Raw genomic sequence first — 19743 nt, forward strand, 5'->3', positions numbered from 1 at the left:
ATACCCACAAGCTGTTCTTGAACTCTTTTGAAGTCCGCTCTGTTAGGAGCTAGTCCGGTTAGAGACTTTTACAATAGGTTCTGCTAGGAACTAATCCTGCTAGGGATCAGCCGGTTAAGGGCTGGCTAAATACTCAATTAAAGGATAGAACCCTGTTAAAGGTTACCTCACAAGAGGATTTGAAGAACTCATTGAATTGAGTCACCCTGTTAAAGGATTTACACAAAAGCCCGTTAAAGCTACCCGATTAAGGGATTTTCCAATTGTTGAAATGGTTAGAAGTCAACAGGTAATACATTGATTTGATAACAACACTCAATGCCAAGGTAGATCCACTTAAGCTCCTTTTCTTCTGCAATCACACTTTGCAGGTAGCAACACACTTCTCAGGTCTGGCAAGAATCAAGTATCACTCACTGGGATACACACATACCATTTGCCAACAACTTCAAAATGAAAAACATCATCGACCTTATACGAAACAGATAGGTCGGTAGCATAAACCCTAAACCCTAAACATTTAGGTTTGACAATCCAATCGATTCAATCCTGACCTTAATCATACTGCATCGAATACAACAGTCTTGAACAGATCTCAAGACGTTCTCCAACGTTCATTCTTTGCCGCTCCAGGAAGCTGATAACTCATCACACACTCTCCACCATTTACAGAGACTTCGCACATTCCCGAGGTAGATAGGATCACTCTCCATGCAAGATCCTCAAGGAAATCCTTCATGCGCACAAGGCTGACGTGGCAACACTTATCTAGTCTTCATACAATGCAAACTCATCACAAGATGTCATCGGTTGAATTGCACAAGCTTGGAATCCATCAACCAGAAACCCTGAAGCTGAGACTACCAACTGATAATCATGCCAAATGACCAACAATGCAAGAATTCCATTTATCGGTTCTCATACCAACATGCCGGTTCACCTTGAACAAACATACCACTTCACTTTTTCACAAATACCGGTTTACATCATTATACCGATTCTCTTGCCAGTTTGCTTACTACACCATACCGGTTCATACTTCAGCATATTGACATCAATGACAACATACAATATCATCATGTCATCATGCTCTGCACATATGCCAACAGAGTATCATTAGAGTCCTTTTCCTCTAACCGTAGATTGGTGGCCCTCCATGCACCTTCCAAATCGGAAGTGGCCCTACCTTTCATGAGGGTAGTAGATAAACAAATCTACAAACCATATCATGCCATCCAAGAACTAGTGTAGTGGGTTGACTCTATCACATACCATTTTTCATAGAACCCTAGATAACCTCTAGCTATGTATGACAAGTTTGATTTAAATGTAGCCTATCAGGCAATAATGAATTGACAATGCATGTAGTAATTTACATTACTTTGGCCAAAGTTTTATAATATAAATTCATATTCCTATGAGATATGTGTGTCATTATTCACACATCTCATTCTCAAAATTTTCATTAGAAGGGCTCATTATAGGGTTTTGTCACAATAGTGTGTCCCCACTTATGGGACATCCTAATTTTTTCTTGAAATCACATGTTCTTTAGAAACATTAATTATTTGACCATTGAGGTATTCTTTTAGAGAGTTTTAATTGAAGGGTTTAATATTAGATCCCCTTAGATCAAACCCCCTTGGATAGAACCCTTTAGTATTAAATTAAACCCTCATTATAATCTCATCCACAGTTACTAAAATGCTGACAAAAATTTAATTTCCTTCACCTTTTGGGGGATCAAATGAATTTATTTATAAATTTCAATTTGTGATTGTAGCGTCATAAATCGTACACCCTTAATTAGGGTGTCCAATTTTATACCCTCCTAGCACTCAATTTAGTATTTCTCATTCATCTGTGCATTATAAGACCCTTAATATAATTAATTAACATTTAATTTAATATTATGATTCTTATTCCACTTTAATACACCATCACACTCTTATCTGGGCCCTTATTTCTAGGTGTGCCCTTTGTCTTTTATTATCCTAATTTATCATAGATCATACCCTACTTTTCTCAAAATGTTTTCCTCACCTAAACATTATATATTGTCGCACAAACTTAATTTTAGTATTAGAACCCTATTATCTTGCATTCCTAAGAAGTTGGGCTGAAAGTGTTGGAACTAGGTCGCTAAATTCCACATGGTTCCACATTTTCTACCCCAAATTTAGGGAGGATAATAAGATGGTCCTATCCTATTCAAACCTAGATCCGAGTGAACATATGATAATTCTAAGATAGTCTAAAGGTTTTTTATTAATATGAAATCCCTATATAAGGTGTCTCTCTCAGTTCATTTCATCATCTACTATTATCACATTCTCATTTATCAATTCAAGAGAAATTCTTCTTCTTCAAGAACATATTTGATTTATGGGGCACCAAATTACATCAAGGCGTCTTTATTTATGTTTCATTTATGATTTCATGATGTATTTTATGTGATTTATCATGTTATTACATCAACACATGGAGGACTTATCCTATGAGCATTGCATCACCTATTGAAAATATAATCAATTCAATCTAGCATTTCTATTCAAGCATATCCAATTTAATTTCGTTTTAATTCAAGGGTTAATTCCAAACTCAAGGCTTGACTTAGGCAAACCCTTATTAACAACACCTTTTCGTCTCTTTGTGTGTGTAGGTGTAGGTACGACTACACGTTTCTGGTAAAGATAGGAAGATGGAGAAGTAATCAACAAACTAACACAGGTTCTTATCTGAAAGGAGAGCTAGAAAAGCTAGGAACAAGGTGTTTTGGGCAACTTGGTCCAAGACCAAGGTGCTCTAGGTATCCTGGTCCCCAAAATTTGCATCAGATTTTAGGGGACCAAATTACATCATCTTAAAGAGTCTCAATTAAGTTTGTGTGTAGAAGCTAGAAGACCATTGCGCTCTGTGCATCTTGGTCCAATGAAATCAACTCCAGATTGCAGGCACAGGTGCACCTTTGTGTTTTATATCCAATTCTATGCATGTTACTAAGTTCTTGTTTGTGCATCAATCTATTACAGTCTCCCAAGTTTTTTATTACGTTGCACCTAGATCCTAGTTTGATATCATCCCAAATCAATACACATTCCAAAGCAACAAAGAAATAGAAGCCCTAAGGTACTATTTGAATCTCTTGGACAAGAGTTAGTCAAATTCAATCACATATTGTGGCTTCATATTTCCAATGTTTATATGAAAGTGGATCTTGGCCCTAATCCTACCTTGCTCCTTTTTCATACATTGTAGTAGCTATATAGCCCTTAGTATAAAATTTTTAAAAAATATAAATTTGATTATTACATTTATTTATTTATTTTTTGTGAACTTAAGTTTTTTACTAAACAATAAGGTCTCTATTCCACACATGTGAAAAAATATAAAATAGAGAAAAAAACTTCTAAAAGACATTTGTGCACTAGATATTGATGTTCTTGTTTTTTAACCAAAAAACAAGTTAATTTGGACATATACAACAAAAGTTATGCATTATGGAATAAACCTATGTATGAATTATAATTGCTAAAAATTAAAACATGCAACAAGAAGTTATGATAAATATCTACCCACTCGATATTTGTTTTTCCAATGTATGTATAAAATTATAATTTTATTTATTTTTATAAAAAAGTTATGTAATACATGGAATAAATGTCACTTTTTAAAAATGTATATAATTATAAATAAAAAAACTCACATAGTCAACGCCAGAAACTATGCACAAATGTAAACAAAACTGAAAAATCTACATCTCAAAAAAAAAGTTTTATAGTTTTCTTATGCTATTTCTTTTCATTCATGGAGTAGACTCCACTAGTATTTAATATGTGCAACATACACATATACATATACACATACGTATACGTTACATATACAGTTTATACAATGATACTCTATGTCATTTATACATTTAATCCACTCATATATTATAGTAGCACAAATTTATTAAAGATAGATAAAATGAAGCATTTAAATCTAACAACATTTTATATTTTAAGATTGAAATGAGAATGGGTGACATTAACTTTTCAATCCCATGCCATTCATATATCCATGTTACTCTTAGGGACATGAAAGAAAAAATATTTAATATTTGTATTATTTGATTGGTTTCTAAAACATTTACATTGTTTTTAATAAAAAATAATTTAAGAATAAAAAATTTGCCATGCACTAATCATCAGGTTGCATCTATTCTGGCTCCAAAACGACAGTACGGATTGACTAACACGCGTGTTAGTCGCGCGTTTTACACCGTCGATTTTACAATAAATGGCTGTGATTGACTAACACGTCGCTATCATGTTGTACGAAAGGTCCGTTTTGGAGCCCTTTCGTACATCATGATAGCAACGTGTTAGTCAATCGCAGCCGTATATTGCAAAATTGATGGTGTAAAACGCGCGACTAACACGCGTGTTAGTCAATCCGTACTGCCATTTTGAACCCAGAATAGAATAGATGCGTCCAAATTAACCGTGGCCTAATCATCATATCAGAAATTTAACTATTTAAAACGATAAAAAAACAACATAATATAAACTTTAGAAAATCTCATCGTTTTTTACAAGCCAAACGAATTTTTAGATTCACTAGGCACTTGTCTTTATTTTTATTTTTAACGAAATAACCTGGTTATGAAGAATAAAAGAGATTATCCATTGCTTTCATTTTAAGCCTACTAAACAGGTTTTCTCTATAAGCTTTACAACTATCGGTATTTTTTTTAACTCTTCATGGTGTAAGCTAGTTACTGAGAGTTTAGCCTTCATCGGGGTTTTCCTTTGTTTTAAGGTACCTAATAAATTCGCACACAGGATCTCTCTCTCTCTATAATAATCTTTTCAATTTTGTTTGCATTGTGAAAAAATTTACAGTTATCGGAACTGAGTTGTCTGTATTACAATTATGGTGATCTACTTAATTTTCTGCAAAAAAAACAAAGCTCAAAGGTCGTTAATGCAATTTTTTCTTATAGAATGCCAAACAACTCTCATAGGATGTCACTGCAAATAGTCCTAAATTTTATTTTGTAATGGGTTGATGCCATTATATGTTCTGGTCTTAGAGCAATAGTACAAAACCAAGTTCTGCTTGTATGAGGGGAAGCCCTCATTTCTGTTTTTGGGTGATCGTTATTTCTGTCTGCAAATTGGTATCCTTTATTGGCTTTGCTTTTAAACGCAAAAGACAATTATAGGACTGAGATTTATTTTAGTAGCTTGGCACAGGTTAGAGGTGGTGCAAAGCTTGTATGTTTATGTGTACTTTCGTTTTGGTCTGTCTTTGTCAATTCTAAGAATGGTGTATTTTGTGAGAATAAATTGGTCATGTATCAAAAAGCCTTTGAAGGTGATTGGGCTTGAGCCAAGGTCTAATCAGCTAGGGAAAACCCTCTTGCTGGGTATGAAGAGGCAAGACTATTGAGCATCCAACTTTTTAAGGGCTGGAGCGATTCCTCCTACTGTTAGGGTCAATCGCTGTGTCTTAAGTATTGCTTGGCCACCGGCGACAAGTTCTAACCACTGTTGGAGAATTACTTGGCAGTCAATGTTTGAACTTCGATGTTGAGCCCTAAGCCACACCAGATCAAAGGGGAACTAAAGCAAAAACAAAGACCTGGCCTCTTGATTATTACTGAGATTTGTTGGGAATTGAAAAATGGCCATGGATCCTACCTTCTTTGCCATAGAAATATATTTTTATACTAATTTATGAAATACAATCTTATTTAGCACTCTATTAGGAACATATTTACTGGACTCAAACTCTATACAGACTCGGTCGGCTGATTTTTGGCTGACTCAAAGTTGGCAATCTGAAAAAGATATGATATTAGAGATTTTCAAGGAAATACATGGTTTCTATGCACTTTGTTTAAAACTAACTTAAAAAACAAATAAGCTAGTTAATTACACACGACTCTCGTTGCATACACAAGTATACATTTAACAAATAAGTACAAAGTAGATTTGAATTGAATGACATAAGATTTTTAAATATAAAAGTATTTATTGTGTTTCCAGTGTACAAAAATCATGGGTTAGGATATAACTTGGCATAAAATACAGAAGGTACAAATTGTTGGCATTGTGTTGTCATTGATGTCAACCGACATAGGATGACTACCGGTATAAGAGTTGTTTGTGCAACATTGTCATGGAGGAGTACAGGATGAGATATCTTTGATATCACCTTGTGTTGCAGAATACTGGTAATGTAAGGGACAGTATGTCATTCAGATGAATGACCACTGGAGTCACCGGTACACAAGTTAGTGTCTGACTTGTGTGGATGAAATGGACAAGTTACCGGTACAGTGTATCATCGGTAAGGAGAGTATGTCAACTGTTAAGTGAAGTGTTGACAATGAGCAGGATGCTTGGATGTTGTTTGTGATGAAGAGGCAAAATGTTACCTAAATCACATCAACACCGGAGGAGAAGAATGAACAGGTCACTGATATGCTGTGTGGATGCAGGACAATAGGACTCCCGCCGGATAGAGATGCAGTCACCATGTGAAGAGATGACTGATAGTGAATGTGCCCACACCAGATCACATGTGCCTGTTTGAAGATATGTTGCACAAAGAGGGAAGCCACATGAGTGCATTGCTGGATGCAGATGACAAGGAATCATTCCACCGGTAAGTGGAACTTATCTCCTATTATGCATAATATGCATCATAGTTCTATGAGATAAGGAAGAAGAGGTAAAGGCAAATGTTTGAAGGCTGACACCGGATCTACCGATGAATCAAAGGGATGCCTCAAGTGCATGAAATCAGGGATATGCACTGGACCGACATAGAAGGCATGTTATGCCACCAGAACAAAAAAGGAAGAGTAAAGAATTGATGAGTTTGTCAACTTGACAAACCGGCTGAGAAGATATTCAGTGTGATGATGAAGAAGGCAAAGTGGAGCAGCTGAAAATAGAGAATGAAATCGGCAAGTAGATGCTTTAGATGGAAACCACTGAAGGTTGATGACATGGTGTCATCAGGATGGCAACCGGTAAGCATGAGAACCAGTAAGGAAGCAAAGAGGCTAAGAGATGTGTTTCTACCTGATGAGAATGAGCATGCTATGGATAGACATGTCTGGCCACTGGTTAAGGTGTTCCACCAGTAGTTCAGCAAAGAGTAGACATAAAGGTTAACCGGTAAAGTGTGAGATACTGGCAGGGTTAGTGAATCGGCAAAAAAGAAGAACCGGTTAAGTGTTTGGTCGGTGATCTTGTTTGAACCGACACAAAGGTCCAAGCTGGTAGTTGGTCAACAAAGGTGCCACGTGGAGTCAAGGTGGCGGACTTGCATGCAACGGTAGATGGAGTGTGCACTGACGAGGTTGTTGCAAAGTTGGTCGATATTAATGGTAAACCCCGTAAATCATGGGATGTGTTGCAGAGGCGTTGCAGAGGTGTGCGGCTCAAGGAAGGTCAAATAGAGATGAACGATGAGATGCATCGATCGATGCAGAGTGACCAGATGTAGAATAAAGTTGATGATGAAATCTGCGAACCATTAATGGTGATTGATCTTGTGTCTCGCCGACTGACTGTCCGTGTTTGCTAAACGTAGCAAACGTGTTTTTGAAGGCACGTTAATGGCGGTGATGTGCAGATAGCTGTCTGGGAGATCAGATCGGATAAGATCTAATTGGATGTGGTTTGCCTCGAGGTTGATGAGGAAACCCTAATCGCCTGAGATTTGAATTGGCTTTTGGCGGGAAAACCAAGTTATAAATAAGTAAGCCAAAATCATTGAAGGTTGTTGCAAAAGGGGAGTGTTGCTTCTGCATGTAAGAGCAAATCAGTCAAGTACTCAACGAGTATTCAAAAAGAGACTGAGTGTGTGAGAGTGAGAATCAGGTTGAGAGGATCAACTGGCAATGGTGAGGAACCGGTAGTTTGCAAGTGAGTCTGTGAGAGAAGTATACCGGTGGTGACCAAATCGGTAGAGAAGAGTTGCAGAAGAGTGCAGAGTAGGAAAGAAGGAACCGATGGAGAGCAGCAGATTAGTTGAGAGAAAAGACAATCAGTAGAGAGTACCGGCAAAGACAGAGAGAGAACCAGTAGAGAAGGAGAAGAGGCTGAACCGATAAGGTTGCAGCATTGAGAAGGTGAGAGAGAGAGAGAACCGGCAGTGAACTGGACAAGAGATCGAGCAGAGAGATTTGCAGAAGTGTTACAAAATCCATTTGTAACAAGGCTATTTACTTGCAAATGATTATGTTTTGTATTCACTAAGTTGGAGCTCAGTTCAGGGGTTGTAGCTCCTTGGGTTGGTGCCCTAAATATTGTAATTAGAGATTCATTGTGAGGCTGGATTGGAGCAGCAGTCTCCAACAGCATTTCTCACCAAGGTTTTTTCCATCTTGGGTTTCCCTCGTATATGCTGGTGTTATGTGATGTCCCTCTTGTGTGAATGCATTTGTGTATAGTCTTCTCACTAACCGGTAAGTCTGCATTCAGTTAGATCTGTTAATCGATATACTCACATAAGGGTAGTTAAAGGGAAAAGTTTGAGAACCACTGATTCACCCCCCTCTCAGTAGTGCATTGTGTCTAACAATGTTGTCATGGAGTATGATAGAGGAGCCTATATCACGAGGCCTAGCATCACTAAATCTATTGTGTCTATTGCACTCACATCTTAAACAGGCCCTTGGTGTTGTTGTAGCTATGATACCTATGTGTATATCAATGACATCTAAGGGATAGACTCATGCTCTCTTTTCTTTTGCCACTTCTTCTACCTCTATCATAATTTCAACCTAATCAACCCACACATAGTAAGCTTAGTAAACAAATGATCTTCAGATGCAATGATCCTACTTGATAGTGGATCAACCTCATTGCAATGGGAGATAAATCTAATCCTAAAATTTACTTGTGATCGAGTCAAAGTTTGTGCTAAACATATACAAGGTCCTTCAAGGTTTGCATTTTCAATTTATCACACTTCTTCGAGTGAATGTGTTGAAACACCCGCCAATTCTTATGACAAAAGAAAAGGTTGTAACTAACATAGACAAGGTCATTCAACCTTTGTGACGCCAATCTATTGCGGTTCTTGTAGTGTACATGTTCACACATATTTCAATTGTGTTTACATCTTGAAGTATTATATAATTGGCTCTAAACATGTTTGCCAATTCTTTTGAGGTTGGTCGCCTTAGCTGCAAACCTCTCCTACCATGTATTTGAATTGAGAAAAAAGTGAAAAAAACCTCAAGACCATTGCTCAACGTTAGAGCAAGAAATCTAGAAACACAACATTAAGTGACTTTACTATGTTACAATGTCATCTAAGTTGCTTAGATGTCCCCTCATGCAAGTTTGTACATCTTGATCTTAGAGATTGTTGTTGGTCTAATAAGAGAAATTGCTAACATCCACTCTATGATTGTGTAGAGCTCACCCAAAGCCTTCTTATTGGCCTTGAAATTGAAGTAGAATTGGAATGCCAATTCAAGAAATAACTTGCCGTGTGTAACATATTATGAAGTTGATGGTGTCATAGTTGATGAAAGATTTTTGATAGAAGATGGTATCAACTGTTAGCTCCACTAGAGATGGCTCAAATGACCTCCTTGCCTGTCTATGTCCTCATACATAGCCCATCATTGGCTTCTCCCCATCAACAACATGAAGGAGGCTAAGTCAAAGCATTGTGACTTGTTGTCATTTCATGCCTCATTTGGCCCATTGTTTATAAGTTATAACTGATCTGAGATATCTTAAATGACCCCTTATGTTCAAAGGATGTCTCTTTCTGTTGTGTTGTTTTCCCCTTATACTTCAGTCAATCATCTACATTGTCAAAATCCAAAATCGATTAAGTGTTTTCCTATGCACCCCAAACTTTTGGGGACAAGGACCACAGGGGACAGTGGGACATGTTTCTGGTATGAGGGTACTTTTTGGCCCTTTTTAGGGGACAACATGGGACGACTATTAAAAAATAGGGAAATTTTAAAAATTAGAGAGAAATCTTAAATACTCATATCATAACATTGATAAAGCATTCATCATAGACATTATAGAAGCTTAATGCATAACATTAGACTTGAATTGATATTTTTCATGAGAATTGACTTGAAGTGTTTCAACGGAATACAGTGTTCTCAAAATATGCACAAAATAAAAATAAATTTATTGAAAGGGATATATAACTTAAAATCATATGCAATAGAAAAGTCTCCAATCTGATCAGTTTACACTTACCAGCATACTCCTAGCCTGTGCTATTGGGGCTTTGAGCAAAACATAAAAGATATAGAAATTCAGTTGAAATTGTAACTGGCCTAGGAAACATGAATGCAAAAATTGAAGCACACACTAGTACACAAACGTGAATGATTGATTTCCTCAAGAAATTGAGTCACACATATGGTAAAAGATTGTAAGGTATAAATAATACATATATAAAAATAAGAGCAATGGAAACACAGTAAGCAATTTGATGCCAAAGAGTCCAACTCCTCAACCTTTGTTTGCATTCCAACCTCTGTACCTAAGCGGAAGTATGGACATTCTCAAGCATAGTAGAAACTAGATTTAATTTGTAGAATGAAAAGCAAAACTATATGTAAATTCTAGATGACATGCATGCAAAAAGTGGAAACACAAACACAACAAGAGAGTTGACTGAGAAACAATGTTATAGAGAAATATCTCCCAATATAATTTGATACCCAAATTGAATGTGGCCCAGTTATATGTGATTATTATTTCCACAAAAGAGGCTTGATGGGAGAGCTTTTGAGATTTTCAAATAAGTGGCTGTCCTCTCAAAATATTCCCAAAACAAATGCTAAATTGTAGTACAAGGATCCACAAAATAATTTGAAACCCTTTCTCCCTTAGGTATAGATTTTACTACAATGTAGATGTGTATGAAATTGTGCAATTACTAACTATTCCAAGAATCTCTTAATAAAATTTTGTCTTCTATTGCTAGATCATATCTTATAAAAATTTAAAAAAGGTGTGTGTTTTGTTTTTAAAGCATGCCAAACTTTGCTGGGCCATAGAGGATGGCTAGCCATCCTCACGATGGTTAGGGGATGCCTAGATATCCTCTAGCCATCTCAGGGATGGCTAGCCATCTCCTGACATCACTTGAAGTTAAATGTTTTGGAAATGTTTCCTAAAAAGGGAATGGGGAGGAGATGTTTCCTAGAGTCCTTGAAACACCCCTTGTAGGAAGCAGGGGTACCAAGGCAGGGCACACGTTCCTGAGGAGCACTAGTGTTTTCCTTTTATGTTGAAGTTGCAAAAGTTAGGAAGTTTGCGAACTCCCAAACTTCTCGAAACCTTAACAAAGGAACAAAGAAAATTTGCCAAGTTTGTGATGTCGCAAAGTTTGCAAGTTTGTGAACTTTGCGAAAGTGCAACAAAGGTAGAAAAGTTGCCAATTTGCAATGTCGCACAGTTCACGAGTTTGTGAAGTTTGTGAAAGTGTGACAAAGAGGTAAGAAACGAGTTCAAATGTCGGCAATAGGTTTGCAAACTTGCTAAAAGGTTGATGTGGTTCTTAAGTTTTCCAAAAGTACAAAAGTGCAATATGGTTCGCCAAGTCAACAAAAGAAAGAGAAAGGGAGGAAGAAAGAAGATTGAAAAGGGGGCAAGTTCTAAATGTTGACATAGTTTGTGAAAGGCCAAAAAACTTCAACATAGCAAGCAACAGGGGAAACCTAATGAATTTTATATGCTAAGTGCCAAATTTAAGCATGACTTCCATTCACCCACTCCAACCTACCCCCAAGATCTTGAAATGCCATTAATGTATTTGTAATGCTTTCCAACTACCAGATCAGATCCGTTTGGCACCCATAAATCATTCTTATGAAGATTGTCACAGATTCAAAGAAGAAAAAAGATACTCAATCATACAACAATTACTGCAAAGCTTGATGATTGAAATGGCATCATCAGGCTGCTATTTCAACTTTCGGATGATTTTCTGGTCCTTGCACTCAACTCCATGAGCCATCAATGCTCAAAGGTATGGTGGGATGTCCTTTCCATGTTTCTAGATGTCTGCAAGCCTTGAGGGGACACATTTTTGCTTAGAGCGTTGATAAAAATGACGGCTGGGTCATGCGCATGCTCTTTGTAGTGTACCCGTGGTGGATCACGAAACTTATTATAGTTTTGGTGCTTTCTTCTAGGGATATTAAGGATCCAGTAGTCCTCATTTCTCAAGACAATTCTAAGTTCCAACAAATAGAGTAGAAAAGAAAAACTTCTCTACAATAGATTTGTTATTCTTTGAAGTAAATGTATGCTTAAGCCTTGTAATCAATAATGGACTGATATTTTGCCGCCTCCTATAGTTATTATACTGTGTATCGTCTAAGTTTGAGTTGTATTATGTGGGTATTAGTCTCTTTTATGCTTGTTTCAAGCTGATTGTAGACATCTCACCCCTCGCTTCACATTTTAATTTTTAACAGTGCTCTAATAGAAGTTGTGTGATCCATTGTTAGTTCTGAAGATTGTCTTGTGCTTTTAAGGCGAGATAGAACTCAATTAAGTCTTAAAGCATCACCACCTTTCCCTTTCAGTTGCTTTCCTTTTCCCTTTTCTCATATGAATTGTTAGAGTAGGAATTGGTATTAATTTTATTTTTTGTAGAGTTCGATCAACATTTGCACTTAGGCTTAGAAAGGAACCAGCCTTCTTTGGAGGTTTGATCTGAAGTTAGCATGGTCTCACACTTGAGAGATCCTTCCCAATGTGTCTTTGAAACACTGAATTAGGTTAAGGGTGCAATTTCAAGTGACAACATGACCTACTAAATTGTTTTTAAATAAGTACAAGATTCAAGGAAAGAAGATAAACATGTATAAAGAACATAAAACTAGTAAAGCAGGCAAAAGAGTATCCAAATAAGAACTTACATTCACAATCTCCTTTGTCAAAAGCTAAAATCATTGCTCACCATTGGCCCATAAGCATGAAGATTGGGACTATTCTCACTAACAAATATACATTTTAGAGCAGCCTTAGATTGAAGGAAATATTCAATGTGATAATATTGGTTGCAAAATGGGTTGCATTAAGATGAACCAAATCCTCCTTTGCATGTTTTTTCCTTAAGTTGAAGACCCAAGCATGCTTATATATAAATTTGCAGATTTTGTAACTGTGATTGACATGGGTTTAATCCAAGGAAATTTACCAAGATCTTCCAATATAAGGTCAATGTCACATCCCCTCTGCTTGATTGGAGTGGTATTATTAAATTCTAGATATAATATGAAATTATAAAATAGTAATAAATAAAATAAAATAAAATGCTTAATTTAAATTTGGGCTCCAATATTTGGGCCCTAGGACCTAATTTCAAACAGGTATTTAGGTAGTGCTGCTATTTCATTTTGGGCTTCTCACTTTTGGTGAATTTTCTGGAGCAATTCCCAATTTTGCACTGCTTGGGATGAAACCCGCAAGTCAGTGACAATTGGTAGGACTAAAACCCTGCCATTGTTGTGTCTATCTGAGCAAATTCCATATCAGGCTTGCAACTGAACCCACATCTGAGTTATTTTCCTTTTTTTTGGGTGGGTGCTGTTATCAAAAGAAGATCATCTGAATCTAACAGGGCAGCCCATACATTGGCTCCCCTTGATGATCAGATCTAGGTTGCTGGGCAGGTCATTCACCATTTTCAGTGCCTTGTGAGCAGTTTACAGAGGCAAAGTCACCCCAACGGCAGAGCTGGAAGCATCTTGCAACAGTCTGGTTGGTCACTCTAGGGTCTTTTTGTTGCAATAGTTGACAATTCAAGAGCAATCTTAGGGCAATAGAATAATAACAATCTATACAGCAGTCTTAGGCAGAACGCAACAAACCCTAGGCAAATCATTCATAGATCTAGTGCAGAGAATTCTGTTGCAAACCTACTTGAGGGTTTCAAGCCACAAGATCAAGGGTGAGTATCAACATGGAGGCATCTGCAGAACCCTAAGGCAGTCATCTCCCTCAGTTTTGCCTTAACACATTATCTACAAGTCAGATCCCAAGAGTAAAAGAGCATTCAGAGGCTTGTTAATGGGCTTGGTTACTTAGAAATTGGATTCCCTCGAAAAGAAAAAGTGAAATCAACCCCGCTTTATACCAGGTTCCTAAATTGCAAATTTATTTCTTATCTGAACTGTTTAAATATTTAAATCTGTTACAGCTGTATGCTTAATTCTCAATTTTGGGGTTCACTGCTAAAATGAAGTAAACATCATTGTTATTGCATTCTTTATTTAGACTGAGTGTGTGATCAGCGAATTATAATTGATTAAGGAAAATTAAAAAACCCTAGGGTTATTACAGTCAAGGCAATTAATGGAATAACAGTCCACAAAAAAGATGGGTGCCCTACAATGCTTAATTGCTTGCACAGGGAAGGGGAAGTTTGTTATCTCAACAAGAACAAAGGAAAGTGAAGTTGGGCAAAAAGATGTGTGGCAGGGAAACTCCGACAATTTGCATAGACTTAAGCACTTCAACCTACAACCTAAATGCTTGGACATATTTTGGGATTTTAGCAACTACAACACATTATAGGCATGTGTGGAATGATAGAAGACAATACTTAGACAATTTTCATAATGAAGGATCCACACAAAAATTTCTCATACTGGTTATTAATGGTGTGCAAAATAGGGTGAGGACAAAAAAAGGGAAGGGACTTGAGAAAAAGTTGACATTGTAGGTTTGAGTCTTAACATATTTTACAATTGCATAGATGCTACGACACATCTTACATGTCATTAGATACTCTTACACATCATAATACAACAAACATGTGGCATGGAGTGCCACCTCAAGTGTGATGCCCTTTTTTGTGGGGCACATTAAATAATACAAATTAATAAATAAATTGAGCATTAGGCTTTGCAAGGTGTATGACACCTAATCCCAACCACATGAAGTGAATCATGTGAAAGAAATATGCTCAAAGGTAGTGTGCCATTGGAATGAAGCATGCACTTCCATGGAGGAAGTATGTAACGTATGATTATCATTAAAGAGTGAAGAAAGAGTTTGTAATAGAGAAGGGAAAGTGACGATCCAATCCCTAAACAAATAAAAATGAGCATATGTGGTGATATAACACTTCCATTGACAAATCCATCCCATTTGTGTGGTAGAATGTCATAAATGAACCAAGGAAGAATGGATCACATGTTGCAAATTGTATAAATGTGTCATAATAAGTAAGCTAAGCAGTAATAAATGCCAAGGATAGATGACCATGGGAATCCATGATTTGAAAAATTGAAAGCAATGGCCTATTGAAGGATACAATTAGATTTCACAATAGTATGTGATAAGATTTGAGACCCTAACAAGAATGATATGGAAATGAGGTACAAATTGTTGTAGATCAGAAAATCAGTCCTATGTTAGATCTGAAATAGATGTAAAATGTAAACCCTAAAGCAAATGCAAGGGTGGATAGGGTAGATGAAAGACAAGATAGGTAAATATGCGCCAAACCATAAAAGAAGATGGATTGATGAAGCACGAGGATGTAAAAGGAAGATCAAATCTGAATGTAAGATGTATAATCAGAAAGACACAGATCTTAAAACCTTACTGTAGTGTGAAACCTTAGAAAGAAAACTAGGCTGTGGAGGATTGATCAAGTTCACCAAAAATGTAAATGAATATAAACTTAAGTGTGATCTAGGCTAATCCAATAAAAAGCTTACACATCAGGACAAATTAACCTGGATTAATAACTGACAGTTGTGGGCTATGTATTTAAATTAAATGCTAAGCTATGAAAAGTAAATGTAATGAGTACGAGTACGTAGCTTAACAACCAAAGAATGCTTGCCTTTATTGAAGATTTTGAAACTCGACAGCTCCTACCCAGAAAATGTGATCTCTCTATTCTGTAAGTGCCTTAAAACCTGCACTGAATTTGTGCATTCTGGGATCAAGTCTCCAGCTGTGGATTTGTACTCTGCATCTGGATTTGACCTTGCACAATATAGATTATGTGGGAATGTGTGTGTATGGGAATAGATAAAGGCTTATGGGAATGAACCTAACTTCACACAAGATTGCATCATTTATTGATATTTATGTACCTGTATTAAGAATTTAAGATGCTCCTAAAGTGGGCACAAAACTAAATGGAAAATGGTATGGGTATGCAAATTTATATAATATATAATGAATATTAACAAGTCTAATAATTACATTAAATAAAATTAATTATAAATGATAAAAGAAATTATAAACAGTATATAATATTTTTTTAATGTAAAATAAAAATGGGGCAACACCCTATCCATTTGAAACAGGTTGTGGGCCCCAAAAAGGGACAACGAGCATGCCTCCCGAGGGTAAGCCTTGTGTTCCTTCTGATGTGTTGTCTGTAGTCATCTTATTATGCATATTGTTCATTGTGTTTTGAGTTTCTTCATTTCCACAATTCTGTCAACAATTCAGCTCTATGTAATGAAAAATTCATTATCAAAATACTTAGAAACAGAAGATTAATCAATCAACTTCAGTTATTATAGTATACATTTTGGCAAATTATTCATAGTTATAATAAAACTAATTATGGGTTGGAATGTCATGCTGATCTTGGTTTGTGTCATCATTTGATAGACATGATTTTTAATTTCATTGGTCTATTCATATTTCGTACTGGGTCCTATGCCTGCCATAACAAATACTAACTGATACACCTGTGTTAGCTCAATGTTTCATTATTTTTTTGAAACACTGGTAAAGAATCTAGACAGCTGGTTAAGCTATCGGGTTAAATAAGGCCAACAGGCTGAATTTGTAAAGGTTGGATGTATTGTGTTGTATAAAAATGCTTCAAGGATACAAGTACATTTGTTTTCGATATTTTTCAAAATCAGCTTGCTGTGCTATGTATTCTATGAGATATTGACAAGAGTGTGACCACCTTTAGATTATGTAATCATTCTTTGTTGCCATGATCATTTTATGGGTCTTGATTCCTTGCTTTGATCCATTTTTAATGCCAAGACTAGTGGTTGTTCCAAACACAGTGTAACTGTAGTCTTCTTAATCAATGTCCTTAGACCATTCTGTTACTTTGTGTCATGCCACATTCTCAAACACATTTGTCATTTGTACCTCTTGATTACAGGAAACACCTATGCACCAAGAGACATAAAGAAAATAAACTCCGTGTGCATTGTATTGGAGAAGTAATTTATAGGTAAGGTAAAGTTGACAGCTAGAAGTTTCTGCATATAGTTCGCTTGTTGCCATGGAAGTAGATGAGCCCCAACTGGAGGTAGAACAGAAGGCAAGTATATTACATCGTTGCAAGAAGTGTAGAAGAATTGTAGCATCTCAGAAAAATGAAGTTTCTCATATCCCAGGGGAAGGAGAAAAGTGCTTCAAGGGGAAAAACAGGAGCGCTAGAGATTTGACCAATGTAGAGAGTAAACCAGGGTGCTCATCAGTGTTTGTTGAACCAATGCAATGGATGGAAGCAGGTATTTATTCTTGAGCTGCTAGACCTTGATGAATACATTCTGTAAGTTTCTGGCATGTAGCCATTTTTTATCTTTGATGGTTATGTTTGAGTTGTAAAATGTTGATTATGTTTGAACAGTCCAAGAAGGAGCTATTGAAGGCAAACTTACGTGTAAGGGTTGTAATGCCCGTTTAGGCTATTTCAATTGGGCAGGCATGCAGTGTAGCTGTGGAACTTGGGTAAACCCTGCTTTTCAGTTACATAAGAGCCGATTGGATGCTTGTACAGTCTAGTTATTTTGTGTGCATACTTTGATATATGCATTTGTTATATAGCTTAAAATCCTGAAATTTAGCCGTGTATCAGATTAAACTGAAAAAAAAGCTATACTGCATGACTAAGGCTGTTGTAAAGTTGCTTGGACGTATATCTCTGTGGTTATAAGATCACAAGTGCTTAAAATCATGAAACATGTAGGAAAAAGCTCATTTTTCTGCTGTGCACTATCTGCTTGAAATGTTCTGTTATTTTAGATGAACAAGTTTGTGTTATTACTGTATGCATGTCATGCAATAGTAAGGTATGTGACCAGTCTAATCTTTTGAAGTCATATTCCTCACTGATTTAACTCAGATCTCCAATTCCTAGTGGGATAAACAGATTGCGGACTGTTTTGCATGGCAGCATACCAATTCTTTAAATTATGTCCTATCATTTACGGTGAAGTTCAAACACAGCTAAGGACATGAGAAAAGTCCCCTTGTCTGTATTTGGCATGTTTGCTAAGTCCTAGAAAACAACAATATTACTTGATTTGGATATTGTCTTTGCAAATATATAATTTATCATGTTCGTATATTGTGAAATTCTTTGTTCATCAAAATGTTTTTTCCTTTCCTTTTCATGCAATTATGTAAATTACTCCAGTGAGCAAATTATGGAAGGGATTCAATCTGTATTTTAACTTAGAAATATAATGTTCTCATTTTCACGGAATCTATGAATACTTCGGTAGTTGTCAAGTCTTTCCTAACAAGTTTGCCTTACTGCTTTGTAGTTTGATAGCATCTGTTGTAGTCCTGAAGGATTTATTTCTTGGCTTGATCCATCTCCTCATATGTTGGCTCATGATCTAAGGATGATCTATCACTAGAAGGTTTTTTTGGGCAAATTGCCATAGCCCAAGGATCATGTCAAGTAAGATTTCAATATCTAGAGATGAGGAGCAAATTCCATAGCGGAGGGAGATGTACAGAACCGATACTGGATGCACATCTAACAGGGATCAGTTCCCATATTGTCAAAGAGATCACCTACTACCAGATGTGCATCCATCACAAAGCTGTATAATTATGGCTAACCGACAAAATAATGAAGGATTTCACTGAGAATCCATGACTTACACATCCTCCATTTGGTCACATAATTTAGTATCTATGCGAAGCCACTGTAATGAATGATAAATAATCTTCGTCTATTCACAAGTACATGTACAGCTTATGATTCATGAAAACAGTGATACAAGCCAAGCCCCAGCATGACGCCAGTCCTCCATGAATGTAGGAAACTAACAGGAATCATTAGACTAAGAGAAGGTGAAAGTTGTCATAATGACATGCTTGATGCAGTGGGACTAATTAATGAGCTTGTTAACTTACAAAGGGTTTTTATCATTTGATGGAGCCAATATTCATTCTGAAAGTGGCTTAATAGTTTCTGTAAATACATGGATTATCAAAAACAAAAAATGCCTACTCATTGAGTGATGATACACTGTTTTTAGTTTGAGTTCTACTTCAACAAATCATGCATTGTTGCTATATTTGATGTAGACACTTAAATTTGATTAAAGAATTTAATCAAATTGAATTCCCTTAGTCGTTTGTATTAATTAAATAATCCATATTATTTAATTAAATATGGCATCCCTTTTGGTTAAATTAATCAAATTAATAAGGCCATGTCCAATTAATTGATTAAGATTTTTAATTAATTAATTCTTTCTTTACCCTTCCTCTACTAAATAAAATAATTTAATTATTTTAATTATTTTATTTAGTTCATGTCACATTTTTCCTCCTTTTATTTGAATTTAATTAATTCAAATAATTTAATTGAGTCACGTGTCTTCTAACTTAAACCCCCCATCTAACCCTTCTCCTAGCCTAACCCTTGGGTTCTAACCAACCCTATCCACTTGACCAACCTTATCCCTTCTATCTTCCACCTCGCATGTGTGTGCACATT

The 19743-nt window shown here is 36.3% G+C and overlaps 1 protein-coding gene across 2 annotated transcripts; it reads left to right on the forward strand.

Moving 5' to 3' along the window:
- Positions 1-4568: 4568 nt before the first annotated feature.
- On the forward strand, positions 4569-17999 carry LOC131028937 (probable inactive dual specificity protein phosphatase-like At4g18593). Of its 2 annotated transcripts, none has more exons than XM_057959313.2 (3): positions 4569-4698; positions 17161-17515; positions 17635-17999. In XM_057959313.2, the coding sequence occupies exons 2-3, from the start codon at positions 17284-17286 to the stop codon at positions 17787-17789; spliced, it is 387 nt and encodes a 128-aa protein (XP_057815296.1). In that variant the 5' UTR covers positions 4569-4698; positions 17161-17283; the 3' UTR covers positions 17790-17999. The 2 variants fall into 2 exon arrangements, with proteins under 2 accessions (XP_057815296.1, XP_057815295.1); XM_057959312.2 differs by having other exon boundaries at positions 4651-4803.
- Positions 18000-19743: the final 1744 nt, after the last annotated feature.

This window comes from Cryptomeria japonica, chromosome 7 (assembly GCF_030272615.1).
Source record: "Cryptomeria japonica chromosome 7, Sugi_1.0, whole genome shotgun sequence".
In the NCBI taxonomy this organism is placed as follows: domain Eukaryota; kingdom Viridiplantae; phylum Streptophyta; class Pinopsida; order Cupressales; family Cupressaceae; genus Cryptomeria; species Cryptomeria japonica.

Excerpts from the sequence above, each read along its gene's own strand:
- LOC131028937 (XM_057959313.2), top strand. The coding sequence starts at position 17,284 with ATGGAAGTAGATGAGCCCCAACTGGAGGTAGAACAGAAGGCAAGTATA. Across the intron at positions 17,516-17,634 it reads AATGCAATGGATGGAAGCAG|TCCAAGAAGGAGCTATTGAA; the intron begins GTATTTATTCTT and ends ATGTTTGAACAG.